The sequence below is a fragment of the Trichoderma evansii genome, assembly GCF_050947405.1.
Source record: "Trichoderma evansii strain SZMC 28006 chromosome Unknown GGI43scaffold_5, whole genome shotgun sequence".
Classification (NCBI taxonomy): Eukaryota; Fungi; Ascomycota; class Sordariomycetes; order Hypocreales; family Hypocreaceae; genus Trichoderma; species Trichoderma evansii.
The window spans coordinates 82,152-101,566 of NW_028145201.1; the positions used below are offsets into that span (position 1 = coordinate 82,152).

Here is a 19,415-nt window from a genome sequence, read left to right on the forward strand (position 1 = left end):
TGGTCGAAGAATGCAAGCAAAATCCTTCACAGCTCTTCACAGCGTCGCTCAGCTCCAGCCCAGCATAGACTCGAATGACACGGTGATGCTAGTGTCCTGGATCAAAACCATGACTCATTTGAATTATAGTTGGAAATCTTTACGCTTTTTACTACAGATACGAATTTCGGTTTACTATACAGAGAATAGTTCGCACCGATTGAGCGATGAATATATAGACGCAACATTAATGTCGTCATAACTGTATTTCACAGGAAGCTAGCAGGTTAAGCTTATCTTGCATTCCAGCTTGCTCCGAAGGCTCTTGAGTCTCGGCTAGGTGCTTTCAAGAGCATCCAGCCATGTGATTGTAGTCTTATCAATTATTTTTTCATTAAAAAAAAAAATTCCCCAAACTGATAGTCAATTAAAACTTGGTGAATGCGGGTAAATGTTACTCCAGCCAACTTTGTGAGCCAGCACCAGCAAATTATCAAGCCAAGATAGGAGTCGCCTCGGAATCAGTACCGTAGACATTCTTAGGATCAGCAAGGCCATAGGCACTAATTTAACTAGCTCAGTTACTCATGCATATGCCAAATCGTAATTGTTAGCATTGTTCGAGCTATGAAAACAAAACTTACCTAAAGTTACAACACTCCACAGATTTAGGCTGACCCAATTGTTCTTCTTATACCAGTACGAACTATGAGCATTGATAGACGGCTGGCGAGTGAAAATGATGATTTGAGTATATATACATTGAAGCAGCGTTTGTCCGCCTCCGATAGGCGCTAACCCACCCCCAGGATAGAGCACTACCTGGGATATGAGTTTTAATAAGTCCTAATAGTATGTACCTCATGATAGTACTAATACCCTTGTTATTGGCCATTCTCAACATAGTCATCATGAACAATAACAAACGAAAAGTTTAGCTCTCCGACGAGTTCCCTTGCCAGCCTGGATGCGCAAAGCCATGTTAGCACGGAGCTATATCACACAACAACAGAGAAACTGAAAGAAGGATAAGCAGAAAAAGAGAGGCAAAAGTAGGTATATATGCCGTCAATAAAAATTCTTACTTACTCAGTCAAACGATTGATATCGCGTATTAAATACCAATTAACACTATGAATCAACGCTGCGGCTGCAAATCTCTCATCTGCAGGTACATCCCTGGTTAAAAATTCACCCAGGTGAGGTATTCTTAGCTCCCCTAATTCTGGTGGCAACGGGTGGGCCCGACTCAGCGCAGAATGTAGTATGATCATTCTCGCTGTGACGCCTCCTGGAGTTAAATGAACTTGAGCTGTGCCAGTCGGGTCGTTGGCCCACCAAGATGAGGTGGCATCAGGAGCCTTTAACTCCCGGGACACGTAGCTTGCGAGAGTCATGTAGCTTACCAGGCGCTCAAGAATGGAGAGCATTTCCCCATACGTTTGCTTAGGAAATCGGCCACCAAGCGAAAATTCCCAGTCAAGGAACTGGAAGTTTGTTTTAGCTCTAGCGTTCAGAGCTTGGTACTTGTGGAAAATGCGGCGGCGAGCCGCCTGAAGGTGAAACCCGGGGCTTGTTTTATCGCTAATGTCACCGAAATTGCCGCTAAGACGTGCAAGGATTGTTTGCTGGACGCACATGTAATAGCGTGCTAGCCCATACATGGCTTTGGCCATAATTTCGCGGAGTTCAGAATGTTCGGAGAGAGGATACGGAAATAGTGTCCAAAAGTAGCCAGTGAGGACACCGAGGGTGACGACAGCAAGCCGATAAGGAAATATGATGTATGGCGGATAGACAACCTGACCGGAGTTTATGATAGCTTCTTTTCCTAGCTTGCGTACTTGCAGTTCATTCGCTATCATGACAATTGAAGCGATGAGAGCAACAAACCATATGCTAAAGAAGTCGGGAAATTTGACAACTGAGATATATAAGCCCATGGTTACATCAATTTTATCACCAATGAATGGTTATGCCGAAGTATGTAAACTTACAAAGATAGCCAAGGACAAGGAACCACAGCCAAAGGAAGACTAATATCCCAGGAGTTTTTTGGTCTACCACATACCAAATGATGTAGCTTGTTATCATTGAAGCAATTGTACCAAGTACTCGACCGAGTAATAGAAAGGTTGATGATCCGGCGGTGCGGGCCATAGAAAGTAAAATGGCAAACAATGCCCAGAGAAACCGTTGCGCGAAATAGAAATCCTGCGAATCATGAAGAAATGCAATAATGCCAATGGTCATAATGGCACAGGCACCTCGGAGCCCGTATGCGGCATGATCAGTACGGAAAATGGAGCTAATCTTACGAATATAATCTCCTATCGTCTCCATGAAATTGCTAGGCGGGAGGTGGTCAGGATTTTTGGGATTGTAAAATGAAGAACCAAGTTTGATGCTGGTTTGAGCATCTGTGTTTTGAGAAGCACTATCTCGTCGCACACCTCCCAGGCGAACAAGCTTTTCAATCCAATAGCGAGGATGAAGAAAGCGTGGAATAAGCAACCGCTTGGGGTGGGTACAACAGTCGTCAACATAAATGAGGAGCTTGAGAAATTCTTCCCCCAATGACGAGAGAATAGTTTGAGACTATAATGTTCAGCTACCAACGATTCAAAAAGTGTGCTGGACAAAATACTGCTTACATGAAGAAATAGAAAGTATCGTAACGTATTGTAATGCATTTCGGAAGTGTATTGACTCAAATTGCCGATTTGCGGCCGATGCTGAATATAACAATCAAGCAGTTCTTTGTTACTCATATCTTCATTTTCCTGATTAAGAGCACGGCCATTGTTAAACACGTCACGAAATGACTCGAGAAATCCTGCATCTCCAGGCTGCGCAATACCAACTTCATGCTCTTCATCGGGATTTCTGACCCGATATCTTTTAAACAAAGTACGTCTCTTTGTCAAGTTCAGTTGAAGTTTGGCGTGCTCGACACCTTTAATGATTGTATCAGACATCTGCCTTGAATTTCGGTGCATTGCCACTTCGAGATGCTGCCAGCCATCTTCCCTTGATGTTGCATTGTCCGCTTCATCAGAGTCGCTATTATCATCGGCGGCGCTGGTGATAATGCATCCGTCGACGTGTAGTTGTAGCATATCTGCTACTGAACTCAAACCAGATACAGGCGGTATAAGATCGAGGAATAATGAAGAAATCTCCTCCAGCTTTGTATGATCAAAGATGCCCCAAGATATCTCACACGCCGCGTACTCACTGTCCTGGCGAGTTTTGCTAACCACCTTGACAAATCGTTGTAGAGAACCTTCAAGCTGACTGATGGATGAGCTGCCGTTCTCTTCTTCTTCTACAGCAGAGACTTTCTTTAGTAAAATATCTTCCATGCATTTCCTTTGTGCCTGTATGACAGCCATCAACCCGTCAAGACATAATCCTATATCTTTTTTGAAAAGCCCTCGGCAGCTTTGAGGGAATAAGATGAGTGCATTGACAAGGCCAACGGCCTGCCCTACCAAGAAAGCTTCCAAGATAACATTGGTCTCGTCAATAACTGCTGGCGTATTAGGAGCTCTAGCAATGCCTGGTAGTGTCGCGACTGTGAAGATGCCAGCCAAGGTACAGTGAAGGTTCCAACTGGGAAACGCAGACCTTAGTGTGAACGTACACCATATAAAAAAAATCAAGAATATGGCTACAACCGCTTCTGCTGAAGAATTATAGGCACTTAGATCGTTGAGGTTGTGTGTAGTATGATGCCTGGCCTGAACACCACACCAACCAGCAAGCAGTGCCCAGCAATAGGCTAGGACAATTGCAAGAGTGAGTCGAATGTTGTGTCTAATCAGCATTGCGCGGGGGAGAGCAGGCAGAACACAGGTAGATATAATGGGTGCTAAATAAGCATTGGTCTTGAAGTGATTGATCCAACTATCTGATTGAATGGCGCATACAAGCACAGCTGGTGGTATCGACGCTTTAATGGCCATCGTAGCCGTATGCCAGTCCAGTGTCTGTTGGAATAGCACCGACTTGAGTTGCAGACGCTTTGTCGTATCAGATCTGTAGACAGTAGTCCCGGTCCTAGATCTAGACAAGACTCCAGACAATGATGGTGAAAGTAAATCTGGTATGGATTCATTTCGGTTATCTGGACGCATAACGGGTGATTTTGAGGCCATGATGGCGCTGGGCCTCTCCTAGAAGAAGAGAGGACCCAAGAAGATAAGCGCAGACTCCGCGATGTATTGTATCGTGTCCTTTCCCCCCATATCCTCGTTGTGAATGGAGATGGTGTGAAAAGCTGTGTAAATGCATTATTTGGTACAAGAAGATTCTAAGCCTGGCTATTTATTACGGGGAATATTGAACTTGAATGCGATTTTCTTTGTCCTTAGTCAAAGTTTCTTTTAGCCAATGTGGCTTGCAACTCAGTCTGGCTGTGCCGTTGCAGCCGTGGCTGCCGATGGGTGGTCTCCGCCCTACAGGTAGAACGCTATGCCATAAGAACCCGAAACGGATTATAGCTCTATTGCTTGTGAGACTCCGAAGGAACTAGGTAGATGGATTTAACTAATTAACAATGCTTGCTCTTTACCACCTAGCTAGCAAGCCGGCTTGTCGAAGAGATGCAAAGAACGGCCTTTTAACGAGCAAAACGCTTGAAGTGTAGATGGACGATCTCCCAAGGTGGCAGCTGTGTGTCCGTGGTATATGTATGACGATTACGGAACACTAACATGCTAACGAGAGAGATCTACGAAGTACATGAGCACAATAACGAGACGCAGTTGGAAGCCCACGCCATACAAGACACATGATCCTGGCTCGTTATGGCTCGGCAGCCGAGCTTACAATTGTCGATCCGATATACAGATATCAGGGGATAAACTCGTTGCTCTCTCAGCTGATACGTATTTAAAATGTACGACATATCATTTACACCGGATAGATACCTCTACTAGGTAGCTTTCACTTGTTTTTCAAGCCATAGAAAGAGGATCCCAGAAAATTCTACGTGTCGCGTTTTAATGCTGAGCTGCCGTAGCTTCCGTTGTTCCTCTGAGGCCATCAATCAACCCCACTCCGCCTCTTTTTTTTCTCTTGTCGGCTCAATGTCACGGCCGCTACTGCTCCCACCACCTCCGGGCTGATAGCGCCCCAATACAAAACAAAACGAATTGCCGCAAGTTGTTGTCATTTTCCAAGAACAGATTCTTAGCCTCACCCGGTACCCGCTATTAGCCGGCTAGGGATACAATATACGAATACCGCCGAATTGTGCACAGTTTACGGGCGTTCTTGTCCACAACTCCAGCCCTAATTCTATCCATGGCGGAGACAGTTCGGACTTAACTGCGTTCACGTTCACTTCACCGTCCGGAACTACGGCATGCCGCCGCTTGAAGGCATTCGAACTGTGCTGCTGGTGCTGGGCTTGAGTGACATCGCAATGCAATAGATTGACATGTATGCACCTGACAACTTTCGAGTAGGCGCGGGGATCTTGTTTCTTATTTCTATTTATGCATTGTTTGAGCTACAGATACACTTCTTTGGCTCAGAGTTAAGCGTCCTTCGGGCTGGTAATGGCGTTTGCTATAGCTTGCCTTGATTAGCAACAGCTGCTTCAATTTATATAACATTCTAACAGAGCGATGTACCTACATGTAATTATTGGGACACATAGCCACTAAGATCAGGCAGCCAGCCATCTTTATGTCTTTTGCTTCTCCATTTGGTTATCGCTGATCAGCAGCCAGCTCAATAGCCAATAATCGCAACTGTACGTTCGGCTTATTTTTAAAGATAAATACGAAGTCACTTCTGCATCGCTTAATTTTGAGCAGACGTTTATTCAATTAGAACATGCGATAAGAAGGGATTGATTTCATTACACGTGCAAATGAAGGCAGAAGCTAAAATGAGAGTGGTAGCAAGATACATGGATAATGAATAACCTCTGAGGCTAAAACAACTGATCGGTCAGTGAATAGGTATTTAATTGTAACATTTTAGAATAAGTAATGCTAGATATGTCACCTCTAGGGCTAGAATAGTCGCATTTACTAGTCGCTACCTTTCGTGATTAACCAATACATATCGGTACATCGCCTTGCCAAGTTCCATCTGTTTAAGAACACTATTAGCCTCACTCATCAGCGACTCCTCAATTCTGGATCAGCAGCTAGATGTAGTATCTCTCGTATTTCACTTGGCGAGCCCATAAAACTCCCGGTAAGGCTACGACGCTGCGAAGCTATTGCCCCAGCATCAACCTTGAATAAACCATCATCTGGTAAGCCAAGCTGGCAGAAGCTGCCATCATGCTTAAACAGTTTGATATAATCCGTTACAGGCATGTTAGAACTTGAAATCGTGCAAAGAATTAAGTCCAACGAGCCGGCATTTTCCAGCACCCAGTTTTAATCCTCTACTGTACTCCAAAGGCTAGAGCATCCTTCCGTTTATTTGCATGACGAGAGAAGGCTACGACACGCTGAGCACCCAGGGGCCGCATGTTCACTTACTAAATTATTAGGAATTCTGAACGCAAAAGCCGCCGGGCATCGGTGATAGCGAGCAACCCACCCACCCCCAATACTCTTGCCGTCGACGGGTGTGAGATACTTGGCGCCATATGTTAAAGTCATATTCGGAAGGCACACTTCATTACCGTTAGAACAAGCATCGCATCCTGTAGTCTTCGAGAGTTTGTGGTGGCTTGCGGCATCGACAAGAGTCATTTTGAGTCCCAACTCCAATTCGATCGCCAAGTTTAATACCGGTTTGCGCTACTTCTTTGCCAACTCTCACAGTGATACCGACCAGTTCATGGCCCACGACTACGGGGTAAGCTGTCTGGCCCTGTGTTATTACTTATATTAGCTTTTAAGAAAGCAAAATTGAACAACAAGGACATGATTTATGCCTAATATACTTACCCATCCGGATCGAAGTTGATGAAGATCTGTGCCGCAAATTCCGTAGTGTGTTATTTCAATGTCAAAATCGGTTTCCTCCCAAGGTTTGGGTTCATAAGCTGGCCAGACCATATTGGCCTCAGCAGCACTCTTATCTACCGCAACCCAGCCTTCAAATTTGGTCTCGTTATATGCCATGACAATGATTTAACCTTCAAAGGATGATGAAATGAGGAAGTGAATGTCAATGTTGAAATTGGCGATTGAAATAATAATTGAAATGCCGTGGCGGCGGAATTTTATTTGGTTAAAATTAAAACAACGTTGTATAAATAATAGAAAGCAAACTTGATGCTTATATGATATTGTAGGTTTCTCTCAGATGCAAAAACAGTGGTCGATATATCTTATTGGACTGAGTCACTGTATGTTTTATAGATCAATCCCGATTTGATTATCATTGCCGAATAAGTTCTACGCCATTTCTATCTACGGAGTTTCCTCCATTGCAACATAATCACTTTTTGTACTAACCAGGGTCTCTATTACATTATATTTTAGTATATAGTATATTTTTTTTTACTTAATACTATTTATTATGTTAATATAATAATACATATGCTGCTTCTCTATATCACTCAATACATTATATTACCTACAGAATTTATCGCATTATTTTAGAGCCTATTGCGCTATATTATAGCTCTTAATACACTACATCATGGGGCATAGTTACCTGGATTGGTATTGTGCCACACTCGGCCACAATTAATTGAATTCCATGTCTTGGAGATGCCAAATACGCCTGCTTAGCGACCGTTCCGATATTCAACATCAAATATGCTAGTACAGTTTCATAACTCTACTAGACAGTGATGTCACATATGCTAACTTAAGTTATTAACCTATAACAGTAGTTGTCAATGCAGTGTAATATTTACACTATTATCTTTTGATGTAAGTGCTCATCTTGGAATGCGACGTATTCCAGCGGCTAGAGCGCAGTATTAGTTCGTGACGCAAGAGCTCTTAGTTCAATGCTACTCCATGCGCCAAAACTAGAAATGCCTTTTTACCGGCTCTCAATAGAGATGGGCCTGATAATACAACAAAAAGAAATACAGTTCTTCAACCCAAATTTCAAGACTGATCACAAGGGGAAATACCGTAGTTACACATAATCATTCTGTGTCAAGGCAATATGACGTAGCGTACCTATCTCAGCGACATACATATATGTATAAGACAACATGTAACTCTCGCGTGGCAAATTGGATGCCCTTGTCTTCATACGGTGAAAAAATTATTCAAATATTCTAATACTACAGGTCCAGCTATATAAAACCAAAGTTGAAATTGTATGAACTTCTGACGAGCTTGTGGGATTGGATACGTTATCATCACATACAAGATGGCCCACTTGCCACCTCTCCAAGTCGACACTTTTGTTTCTCCTCCCACTAAAATCAACACCGGCCTTTCAGACATCAGCAAGCAATGGTGGCAGTCTGAAACCAGTACTCTAATCCACGGCCCAAATAATGCAGTGCTCTGCGATCCGCCAGTTACTATCCAGCAGTGCACGGTCCTTGCAGACTGGATAGACTCAATCCTTGCACTCTATCCGAGCAAGAAACTTCAATATATTTTCATCACACATGCACATGGCGACCATTTCTTTGGCGCACCTATACTCCAAGCGTGCTTTTCTGGAGTGAAAATTATCGCCACCGCCAAAGTGGTCGCTGGGATACCTGAACAATATGCTCCAGAAATGTACGAGAAAGTCTGGAAGGTTCTTTTCCCAGAGGGTCAGTTATCTGAACAACATGTCCGCGCAACGGCGCTGCCAACTACTAATGAATTCCTTCTCGATGGGCATATTCTCAATGCCTACGACGTATCGGCAGACCACGCAGACTCGAGTATCCTACATGTTTCAAGCCTTGATCTCGTGGTCTGCGGCGATGTCGTCTATGGTGACTGCCATCAATACTTTGTTGAGGCAAACACGGTTGAGAGGCGTAAACTCTGGCTCGATGCGCTTGAAATTGTATACAGCCTCAATCCCAAGATCTTAGTTGCTTCTCATAAACGCGCAAGCCAGATTGATGGTGCATATCTCGTGGCCGCGACAAGAAAGTACATTATTGACTTTGACACTCTCGAAGCGAAATGCGAGACTGGCGACTGGCAAACTCTATACCATAAGGTCAAAAACGCCTATCCCCATCGTTGGAACGATTATCTACTGGAGGGGAGTTGCAAGGCGCACTTTTCTATCGAACCATTTGGTGACAACAAGGTAGTTTAACAATACGTGGAAAGTATGTCAAAAGATACTGACTGCCGGTTCTTCAATCATTTGGTAGACAGGAATGTACAGATCTCAATGATTATATTACATAGTTTAATGAACAGATGGTCAATAGAAAGCATGTTTTGACCGACAATATCAGTTTGTATATTGTTCCAAATGCATTAAGCTCCCTTGATACTGGAATTCAATATTGCATCTTATATAAAGGCGCTAAGAGAACAGTTGTAGTTGGTTTATTCTTATGAAGAAATTGGAATTTCCTGAGAGAATTAGCTGTGCATAATCTGATGATGATGATGATGTATAATACAATACGTGGCGATCTTTTATGCGCAGTAGACTTTCCAGAAGTAGCACCACCAATTTACCTGGTGGACTGGATTTATAAATTTTCATGCTCTCTAACAAATAACCAATATCACCCCTACTCCAATCGGATAAATACGGGTCTTTGCGTCATAGATCTGGAATACGCTGCTGGAACACGCCGCATTCCTGAAGCTTCCCAGCTGTCATTGCATGTTGGGTCTCCCTGGAAAGGTCGGGTGACATTAGTAGCTCGACTCTACCATATTTACTAAGTTTTACTAGGTAAATGAGATACACACACTAAAGTAATTATGAACAATATTGGCAAGTTTCGCTACGCACTTACGAGATTGGAGGACAACGAAATGGTTATATATATCATGAGTTCCATCAACAACTTGACATATTCGATTTGTTCATTGTAATTTCACAACCATATATAAACACATATACTCTCAAAAGATAAGAAATTATGGATGCTGCGAATAACATTCCTCCTTTTCCCTATCCGTCGCCAGATTGGTCTCGAGATGATCCATCACACTCAGGCTATCTCGTACATGGGAGCGATACGACTGGCGGCAACAAAGCATATTTTATTCATCTCGAAGTGAAAGAAGGAAAAGAAAAACTTGTAGCTCAATTCTTACAAGATATTAATAGCGGTGTTAATATGGAGCCCGGCACTGGGCCATGGTTTGGTTTAAGATACTCTAAAACAACATTTCTTATTTTTGAAGCTTTTCCCGATTCAAAAGCCCGCCATGCCCATGATATCAGACCTGGAGGGCAAAATTTCGAGCGTTTTGAACTTCTACGAGATATGCTGGCGTATCCAGCCAATATCTACCGCCTCGACGTTCTTCACGGTAAATTTTCGACTATGCTAGGGAAAGAAGTGGCGCCCACTTCTTAACTTGAAATCTTAGCATTATCAGTTGTTTAACTGAAAGACATTCCCCCTAGAGATTACTAGAAGAATGGGTTATCGTGCTCTCCTCCGCTGGTCCAAGCTGACCCGTGAGATCGCGACCAATGACATTGGAACCGTAAAGGGGAACAATATTTTCGAGCAGCTGATATGCCAACTAGCGACTTCTATGTAACTACTCGTTTTTCAAGACGTCATATCTATAATCATTTACTTATTGAAGAACAAACTAAATCTTGTGACTAGTGTTGATTACTTGTGTTACAATGGTCAGCACTGAACAATAGCTCCAGCTCAGACCACTCCTTTATATACATGCGCCGCCGCAGCCATACATCTGCATAGATGAAATCTGTGAGCCCATCTTGAAGCCTCCTTCTAATATTCATGCCATAATAATTGCAAAGGATATCACTCAAAGACGCGACTGACTTGATCAGGCAGCTTTGTCTTGACTTGAGACCAAGCTGGTCTCCCCACTCCGACATCGCAACGTTGCAGCCGACGAGTAGTAGCCAGAGAAGAACATCTATATGCTGTAGCCAAGTGGTAGTCAGCTGCTGAGGATAGAGTAATATTGTGGGCTCCAGGAGGTCAAGTAGCATTTCAGCCAGCCTACAGGGAATAAGGCTATCATTCCACGTCTCAGTCCAACTACAATAGCAGCACATGAAAACTGCAAGTCTGATAGCTTCGGCAACAACTCCATGTTGTCGACATTCTTGGACTTGAAATGCCAGGCGAGACTCAATAGACGCCTGCATGGCATCCAGCTCATGAAACTTAGATGTACGCCGTCTCTGGGGTACGTTTCTTGCAAACAGCGTCGCTTGCAGCTCAACAATGTCTACTATGCAGGCGAGAAGTTCGTGTGGGAGCGTATACTTATGTCGAGCAAAACCAACCGGCAGCAAATGCCAGAATTGCTGGTGTCCTTCACGCTGCCAACTCACCCTTTGCGGTAAGTCTAGATGAGACATCTGTCGTTTGCTGTCCACGACTATAGCCGCATTAAGGTCGAGCCAAAATGCTGCTCGCAGTACAGCAGGTATTAGAGAGCCGCCATTGCTCTTAAAGAGTTTCAGAATCTCTGACAAACCACGTGTATGAACATCATGCGCAGCAACGTTACGAGCTCTATAGGCAGATGACTTGAGGAGCATGATAGCGCCAATCACGCCAGGTGAAACAGTCTCTAGCCGAGATGTTAGTTTCATATTTATCAACTGAACAATTCTCTCTTCAAGTAATATGCTTTCCATCATAAGGGTTCCCTTGTTCATAGCCTGTATAATGGAAAATACAAGAGCGTTGAGAAAGAGGGGCTCGTCTTCACATCGAGGAAACACCGCAGTCATACTCAGAGCTGCGTCAACATGGCTTCCGTCAAAGACTGGGTTAGGAGCATATCGGAAAGCTCCAGATTTGAATAAATAATCCAGGCGAGATAGGGGCAGATGAACGTGTCTCTCAGCAATATGTGTAGAGGGGTGCTGCACGGTAATTGACTGTGCCACACTCAATTTACCCTTTTGTAATCGTGAAATTTGAGATTCCTGTAATTTTTTTGAATCTGCCAGAGTTGAAACAATGTCTTCTGTTGATATGCTGCTAACCATGGAAGCTGGAGGTATGTTTGAGTGCTCAGCGGCATTGGCGCCTTGGGCCTGAGCAGTCTGTCCACACAGTACCTGTCCAGGCCGGGGCTTATTCTGGCTGCCAAGTTCAAAACCGTGTCCGCCGTCTAGTTCTATCACAGCAGACTTATATCCGACACGGAAATACCGTCGGTCTTTTGTCTCACTGAAAAACGTCTGTAGCTGGCATTGCGTCCACATCGGTGGATCGCCACGCTGGCGGCCATGCACGAGCGCCGAATGCCGCTGAATTATTTCGAGGCTTATAGTCAATGTTCGGCCCTCGCAAGGCACGCAATTCCAACCTTGGAGAACTTTCAAGTGAAGGATCGGTGGTGTAATAGGTTGAGTTTCGAGAGCGGGTTGGTCATTGATAACTTCTTGTAGCGACCTCAATGGAAGACTAGTTAATTCTGAGACAGCTTGCCTCAATCGCAACCCCTTACAACAATGGCCGTCACCGCGCAGATGTCTCTTAATAGCTTCTCTGGTTGGATGAACGCCACTACCATGTATTTTGCATATAAGAAATCGGAATTTCGGCTCAAAGCAAATTTCTTCTGAGCAAGTCATGCTTTCCAAGGCTTGAAATGCGGTTATCCGGCACATATATCGTCTTGACCTGTTGACCGCTGTGGATTGGTATTCTGAATTGCGCCGTACGGAATGCGCTGTACAGCACAGCGTCCGCTTATTTAATGCTGATCTCCGCATTTCTAGAGGTCTCCTAGTGTGCACCGCATTCCAAGTGCGAAAGCTCCTCCATACGCTAATGAAGACTACTACAAGTGCCGATTGGTCCCCTCCAGTGCCCAACCGCAATAAGGAGAACACGAAAGACTTACGGTTAAGCATACATAGCCAAAGCTCCTTAAATATCGCAATGTCTTACCCTTTTTACCTGCAATCACACCTGATATTTTACACTGCACCGAGATAAGGGGGAGAAGAACAAGAATGGGCATATTTTTCAAAATTATAATAATCATAACTGCTAAAATAATGGAAACACACTTGTTTTATATTCTTGTTTAGCTTGTCATGGTAGCTTTGGTAGCTGTACAGGCAGATTGGCGCTCTGCGCTTTTGGTGTTTTTATGGGTTCCCGCCATTTTCGCCACGATAATAGAGATCCAGCATAAACGCTACATTCGCACCTACACGTACGCCTAAAGGATTCAGTTAAAAAAACAAAAGATACATTACATAGTTAAAATGGATCTTTTGTTGATTGTGTTCGTTTTCCAAGTATCCTGGGCAACATTTGTGATTTCCTGGATGCAGACACGTTATTGTCAACAGGCTGTTTTATATTATAAGAGAAATACGCCAGCTGGCTATGTGCGTCGGTTTCCCGGCGTCTCCGCGGTTTTATACTCAAGTGTTCGGCTTTGGCTCCCAGCTATTCTAAAAGTCGGATCGACGAGTATCTACCTGCCAAGCAAAATGCGATTGGTTAGTATTCCCAGGCCGTCAGCTTCGCGTACCATCATTCTAAAGTGAAGATTTACACCGCTTTGCAGACAGTGCTTACGATGATCTTGGCTGTGCGCGACTAGCGCGTCCACATGCTAGGTACTACAATAGTACTTCCGAACTGTTTTGCGCTCCCCTACTCGTATCAACTAGGTAGATGCGGCTTTTCATGGCAAAATAACCTCTTTAGCCCACATCAGGGAAGCTAGCGTTGAGATCTCGTTAACACCATGCGTCGCAGCCAGGGCTTGGTCAAGTAGCCCGCACTCGTCTCTTCGGCCCTTACACAGGACATGCTAAGAATACATGTACATACATAGGTACCTTGAGACAAGTTGTGAAACGCCTTTGCACAAAATACAGCCCTCTATTTCAGTTACGGTCAGTCAGTGGAGTGACATTACTCCACTTATCATAGAAATTAATAGCAAATCATTAAAGACCATTCCATGTTCAGAGACTTTGGCTTTGTGGTTCTGATAGATGCATATTGGTGCCGTAAGGAAGGGAAAACAAGGAACCAATATAACCATTCCGTATACATGAAGAAGAGGTAGCAAAAATTGCGAGGTACTCGCGAGGCTTGATAAATCTGAAGAAGCAATCTAAAGAGTGGGAGAAAGCACGTGCTATAATGCGGGCAAAGGATTGCACGGGAAAGATACCACTATTACCTAGTAGCCAAAGTTAGACGCACTGAAAGCTTTCTCCAGCGCACACTATGTAAACGTCCACATTGATAAGGAGCGAGAATTATGGGTCCATCAATAAGTGATCTAGGGTAAGCCTACAATTAACAGGCGTATAAGTCTAAAGATAACAAGTCGTTGCAGCTAGACTGAAATAAGTTATTTAGGAGAGAGCTTAATAATTAGTTGAAGGAGCTGAGATTAGACAAGAAAATATTGCAGAAAGAGTTTAGAAATTAGTATACCATAGCATGAGTTTATGTAAAAGCAAAAGCTACAAGCATAAAATATTCCATCATGAGTTATAAATCGAATTATCGCTAAACTCGACTACTGGCTAGCTACAGCCAAAATCTAGAATCCATAAGTTCAAGCTTTCGATATCATTGAACCGTAACATATATGGTTTTAGTAAGCATGCAGTGCCTATAGCAGGCAAGCGACAACGTTACAATAAAGAAGTCTAAAGCACATATCGAACAATAACATGAAGCGTTTATTAAACATAAAGAGCCTCTTTGCAAATTTATTGATGGCTGAGATTAGTAGATATTCATGGTTTAATTTCGTTAGTTTCTTAGTCTTATATGCTTTCAATGGTAGGCAGCCGGCTGAAAAACCAGGAGTGCCATAATCAGATATTCGAATACCTATATAGGGGTATATTAGTATATTACTTTATATTTACCTAGATAGAGATGTTCCTAGTAGACTTTTGTCAGACTTTTGTCGGAACTATGGAATCATTTCTTCTGCTGCTAGATTATACACATATATGTGCATAAACTCTCTACATATTAATATATAACTTGGTTGTTCAGAAGCATTTATTAAGAGTGCGCAAACAGTTTTGATGATAATGTAGTATTCAGGTTGCAGCTATATAAAGAATATGTGCCTTCTTGAAATCGTTACTGTCTTCCTCGCTCAATCTTGTTGAATTTGAGCAAATTGGCTCAGAGATAACACAACACCATAGTAAAAAAATAAGCCACTTGATCCCTCAGTGATCGGTCCAGTTGACTGTCAATTGTCCCTCAGCGACATTGTTATCCTTGAAGGGAATACTGCCACACTGGCCACAACCGTGGGAAGACAGCCCCTGCAGCATACCCAGGGCTTCTCCAGCGGTAATCGAATTGCTAATGCCCTGAGTGAACGCACAGATATTGCCGCCAGGTATGCCGCAACAGGCAATGTGCTGCCCGGGGCTGTATGATGTGCTGGGATCTTGCTGGCTGACTTGCAAGATCAGATCGGCGAGTCTGCATTCTGGAGTACCGACGCAGTTGGCGTTTCCACGACAATTGATACCAAGGGCTGCTGCGGTGGTATATAACAGAGGGAGGAGGGCGAAGAATTGCATTCTAGATAAACTGTTAAACTATAATTTTGGTAATACTTTAACTTGTAACTCTTACTTGAATTGGATTCTAATAATACTCTTCCAAGTTAAAGTTATTCTTTTTTGGCTGTTGGCAAAGAAAGCTATTTAGAGCTGTAGAGATGTTAAATGCTTCTTGAGCTGCGTTGATGAACCTTGATCTATCTTTGCGGCTGTAGCCCATCTTTATAGATTTTGAAAAGTTGCCATTCATTGTGCTTATTGAGTTTCTGAATACCAAAATTGTATAATTGAATTCTAGCTGAGTTGTGCTACTCTGGTTCCAAGCCTCATCGCCCCCTTTGTGTGCAGGGATGTCAAACAGCGATGCAGATCAAAGTAAGCGTGGCAGATTTCAATTAGGAAACTTCTTATTCAAGTGACCCACTTTATTGTCCCAAAAAGCAAGATCGCCATAGATCTGCCACTGCGGCCGCTATATTTATAGTGCTTCTAGTGCTAAGGAACGCGCTTTGTCAGTGGTTGGTGGACTTTTAGCAAGGTGATGGTCTTGATCTACATTAATTTCAAAAATAGCTGCAAATACATAGGACTTGAGGCATGATCTGCGATGAATACCACAAGAGTACTATCTATGATGTGTCACTGAGTTATCTTACTATAAATTCAGGCATTGAAGTTACTCTTACAATGCAATCCTACGGGCTTTTAACATCCAAAGTGAGCCTGTTACATGGCTATGCCTGGTGTATTTTGACATCCACCAACTGAATATGATATACGACACTACCAATGCAGATCTTTATACTATGAAACTGCTTTTTATCCGTGCTTTTTACTAAATCATCTTTTAATGACGCAATCTGACTGAATTGTTTACTTATCAAATGCATCTCCTGAATTATAGGGTTGTAGTTGAGGGGATGATCTACGTGAATATTCCATTACGGTATGTAATACTCCTGTCGAGGATCGTCGTAATGTCAGACTTTGCTCCATTTTTGAGCGGCCGCATCTCTTTCATGATGCAATCTGACAGATCTTTTGGTGAAAGGCTTCTATTCATTACTAGCTATTATTATGATTCTTTTTTTTTAGAAACTCTTAGAGTCGAAACGATAGTCGTCTAAGCCTAGGTGCTAGCATAATGCAATGAACTTTGGTGTCGTTTTCGTTCGGACGTGTCTTGGCATGATATCTTCCTTCATGTAGTTGTATATAAAAGGGACTCTTTTCCTTTCAAAATGCAAAAAAGAATAAGCACCAACATTAGTATTTCATTCACATAACAAATACATTCTTCTAAGACTTTGCTATACAGATTTTACAGTCAAAGATACAATATAGGTTGGTGACAAGAGTGTATGAAGCTGAATTTTTACTAAGAGTGGCTCAGTATATAATAATCATGGCATCAATTATTTTCCACCCTCAAGGCTGTTCCTCTGGGAATGGCCTTGTGACACTCGTTTCATCTGGGTCAGCGGGTACTGGTACATGCTTTTTCAACGATGGCGCATTTCCAAATTCCAATCCATCTGGAGGATACGAGGTATGCATATCACCATGGGATAATCCTTATCAGCCTCTGATTCTCCGCAATATTTGATAGTTTATAATACTCACGTGCGTGAAATAGATTCAAGGGATGCCGTCCACAGTGTCGGTTACTATATCACAAGGTCCACCCGATGGCACAACTTGTGGCGAAGAGCTCATTGCTCTAGAACACCAAAATGGATGCTATGATCTTCCAAATCTTTCCAATCGAATTTGGTGGGCATTTTGCAACACGGGAAAAGATTGTCCTGGAGTAACTCGGCGCTCTTACCCGCCACCGGTCATGCCCAAGAAGGCGGTCGCTGCCGACGAGGGAACTAAAAGAACTGTTGATGTCCAGGAGAAGAAAGATACCAGAAGTCTGGGCATAGTCTATACCGATGAGAAGGGCGATTACCTCCTCAGCTCCACCGGCCGACGTGTCCCAGTTATGTATCGCGACGAGACGTCCGATTTGGAATTGGATAGTTCTCCAATTGAGAAACGACAAAGCCAGACATTCAACCCACCCAGCAACTGCGTATTGGATTCTAGCACGTGTCAATCTCTGGCTGATTCTGGTCAGCTGAGGGCTCTTTGCGTCGACTGCGAGCAGGGCTTAGGAACTGGAGTTAAAGCGTCAGGATCCTCAATGATTGACTGTAGAAATTCTGGTGGGCCATGCCCAGTCACATTCACCGATTCTGTGACTGTGACCGACACCATCTCCGAAAGCATCACTTTTGGCGCTACCATCGGTGACACGGGCAAGGATGGTGCCAATGGAAATGCAAACTTTAACTTTGGATTGAGTGTTTCTGTTGCTACTACTCATGGTACATCCGAGGGCCTGTTGATTCCCCAAGGTAAAATTGGCTTCGTCCAATTCCAGCCCCAGGCTCAGTTGGGCACTGTTGTTACGACAAGCGCCCAAGGAAACGTTTGCGACAGCGCAGGGCTCAACAAGATCTGTGGAGCTCAGCCTGGTATACTTGTCAGCAGTTCGAATGATTCTGATGGCCAGTACAGCGTGGTTCTAAGCAGCTAAGCTTAGAAAGAGCAGCGAGCAATCCATCCTTGAGTTGGCGATTACAATGGCCTGGAAGACGAGTGCACTGCCTGGCAGGAAGCTGATTTTGATTTCCGCCCTTTGTTTTTCTTGTCGCAATGCTGAAAGTGACACTAAACTTCATAGCTGAATTATGAGTAAATAGAATATGAAGTGTGTAGTATAGTTTAAATTGAAATTAAATTATAAAATCTCTAATTTTTGCTTCAAAAAGTAAGTTCTAAATTAGACGGCTATCTCAAGAATTCAGAAGTCTTGGCTGTTTTTTTGTAACAACCTTGTGCTCTTTGCGCCATCTTGGATACTTTTCAAATTATCCTATGACATATTATAATAGCTAATACTTGAAAGATTTCTACTATGTAAGAACTGTATGTGAATATAGATTTTAACCCTGTTTTTTTATTAACAGTGGGCAATTCATTTTCAGTGTGATACATTGAAATGTGTGAAAACTACCTAAGTATATAACTGTAATATAGCGCACTGGTTATTATATATACCTAGCGCCGGGTGCTTTCTGCTAAATTATAAATTATAGACAATAGCGCTATAATTTAGCAATCTTCTACTATAGTATTCATAGGTAGTTTTTTTTTTTTCTTTTTTTCTTTTTTTCTTTTTTTCTTTTTTTCTTTTTTTTTTTTTTTAAATAATAATCTTGATGCTCTTTTCACTATTATAGGCAGCTCTTCTTTACTACCCATAATGCTTACACAGTATATATGCACATAGAGCTTGCCTAAAATTGCAATTACACGGCTACTAATCATAACTACCTAGCAAAAAGTTTCGCTTTTCGGATGTTTACATAATTCTACATACTTTGAAGCTATCTCTAAATCATTTATACTTGCATTAAGTAATGCTTCGCCTGGAAATTATTTTGATCTCATTAGCTACCCGCAACGAATCCTAAGTCTGGAAAGGCTTTGGTTACCGAGGTTTTAGTTGTCTTCTAGCCTTGAATAGTAGAACCTGTGGCTATTTCGATTACGAGCTGATTATTCTCAGTAACATAAACAAAAGAGCTGAGAGCTTAATGGCTAAAATACTCTATATTTTCGCCCTATACCATTTACTAACAGCTGGTACGCTGTAGTAGGTCGAAAGAAATGTGGCGCTTCTGTGCCGATCCCGATTCCTGTTGGGGAGAATTGGAGAAATATGCCCACCCTCTAGCCGTCTATCTTAGAGGCCTGGTGGTCAGGGACTCCCT

At 42.9% G+C, this 19,415-nt stretch overlaps 6 protein-coding genes across 6 annotated transcripts; 2 read left to right on the top strand and 4 right to left on the bottom strand.

The window, feature by feature from the left end:
* Positions 1–863: 863 nt before the first annotated feature.
* Positions 864–4,139, bottom strand: GGI43DRAFT_381581 (aromatic acid exporter family protein; the record flags this gene model as incomplete). Its single annotated transcript, XM_083203140.1, has 4 exons — positions 864–942; positions 1,069–1,903; positions 1,977–2,577; positions 2,634–4,139. The coding sequence occupies 4 exons, from the start codon at positions 4,137–4,139 to the stop codon at positions 864–866; spliced, it is 3,021 nt and encodes a 1,006-aa protein (XP_083062416.1).
* A 2,497-nt stretch (positions 4,140–6,636) lies between these two features.
* GGI43DRAFT_381582 (chaperonin 10-like protein) lies at positions 6,637–7,079 on the bottom strand (the record flags this gene model as incomplete). Its single annotated transcript, XM_083203141.1, has 2 exons — positions 6,637–6,825; positions 6,903–7,079. 2 exons carry the CDS (start codon positions 7,077–7,079, stop codon positions 6,637–6,639), a joined length of 366 nt encoding a protein of 121 aa, XP_083062417.1.
* Positions 7,080–8,292: 1,213 nt separating this feature from the next.
* GGI43DRAFT_432576 (MBL fold metallo-hydrolase) lies at positions 8,293–9,195 on the top strand (the record flags this gene model as incomplete). Its single annotated transcript, XM_083209599.1, has 1 exon — positions 8,293–9,195. The coding sequence occupies one exon, from the start codon at positions 8,293–8,295 to the stop codon at positions 9,193–9,195; it is 903 nt and encodes a 300-aa protein (XP_083062418.1).
* A 1,277-nt stretch (positions 9,196–10,472) lies between these two features.
* On the bottom strand, positions 10,473–12,651 carry GGI43DRAFT_432577 (uncharacterized protein; the record flags this gene model as incomplete). The annotated part of the gene is made up of 2 exons (XM_083209600.1): positions 10,473–10,586; positions 10,777–12,651. The coding sequence occupies 2 exons, from the start codon at positions 12,649–12,651 to the stop codon at positions 10,473–10,475; spliced, it is 1,989 nt and encodes a 662-aa protein (XP_083062419.1).
* Positions 12,652–15,246: 2,595 nt separating this feature from the next.
* Positions 15,247–15,841, bottom strand: GGI43DRAFT_381585 (killer toxin Kp4/SMK; the record flags this gene model as incomplete). The annotated part of the gene is made up of 2 exons (XM_083203142.1): positions 15,247–15,610; positions 15,687–15,841. 2 exons carry the CDS (start codon positions 15,839–15,841, stop codon positions 15,247–15,249), a joined length of 519 nt encoding a protein of 172 aa, XP_083062420.1.
* A 1,141-nt stretch (positions 15,842–16,982) lies between these two features.
* Positions 16,983–18,308, top strand: GGI43DRAFT_432583 (uncharacterized protein). Its single transcript, XM_083209601.1, has 2 exons — positions 16,983–17,140; positions 17,228–18,308. Exons 1-2 carry the CDS (start codon positions 16,997–16,999, stop codon positions 18,173–18,175), a joined length of 1,092 nt encoding a protein of 363 aa, XP_083062421.1. The 5' UTR covers positions 16,983–16,996; the 3' UTR covers positions 18,176–18,308.
* The last annotated feature ends 1,107 nt before the right edge of the window (positions 18,309–19,415 follow it).

Excerpts from the sequence above, each read along its gene's own strand:
- GGI43DRAFT_432583 (XM_083209601.1), top strand. The coding sequence starts at position 16,997 with ATGGCATCAATTATTTTCCACCCTCAAGGCTGTTCCTCTGGGAATGGC. Across the intron at positions 17,141-17,227 it reads ATCCATCTGGAGGATACGAG|ATTCAAGGGATGCCGTCCAC; the intron begins GTATGCATATCA and ends TGCGTGAAATAG.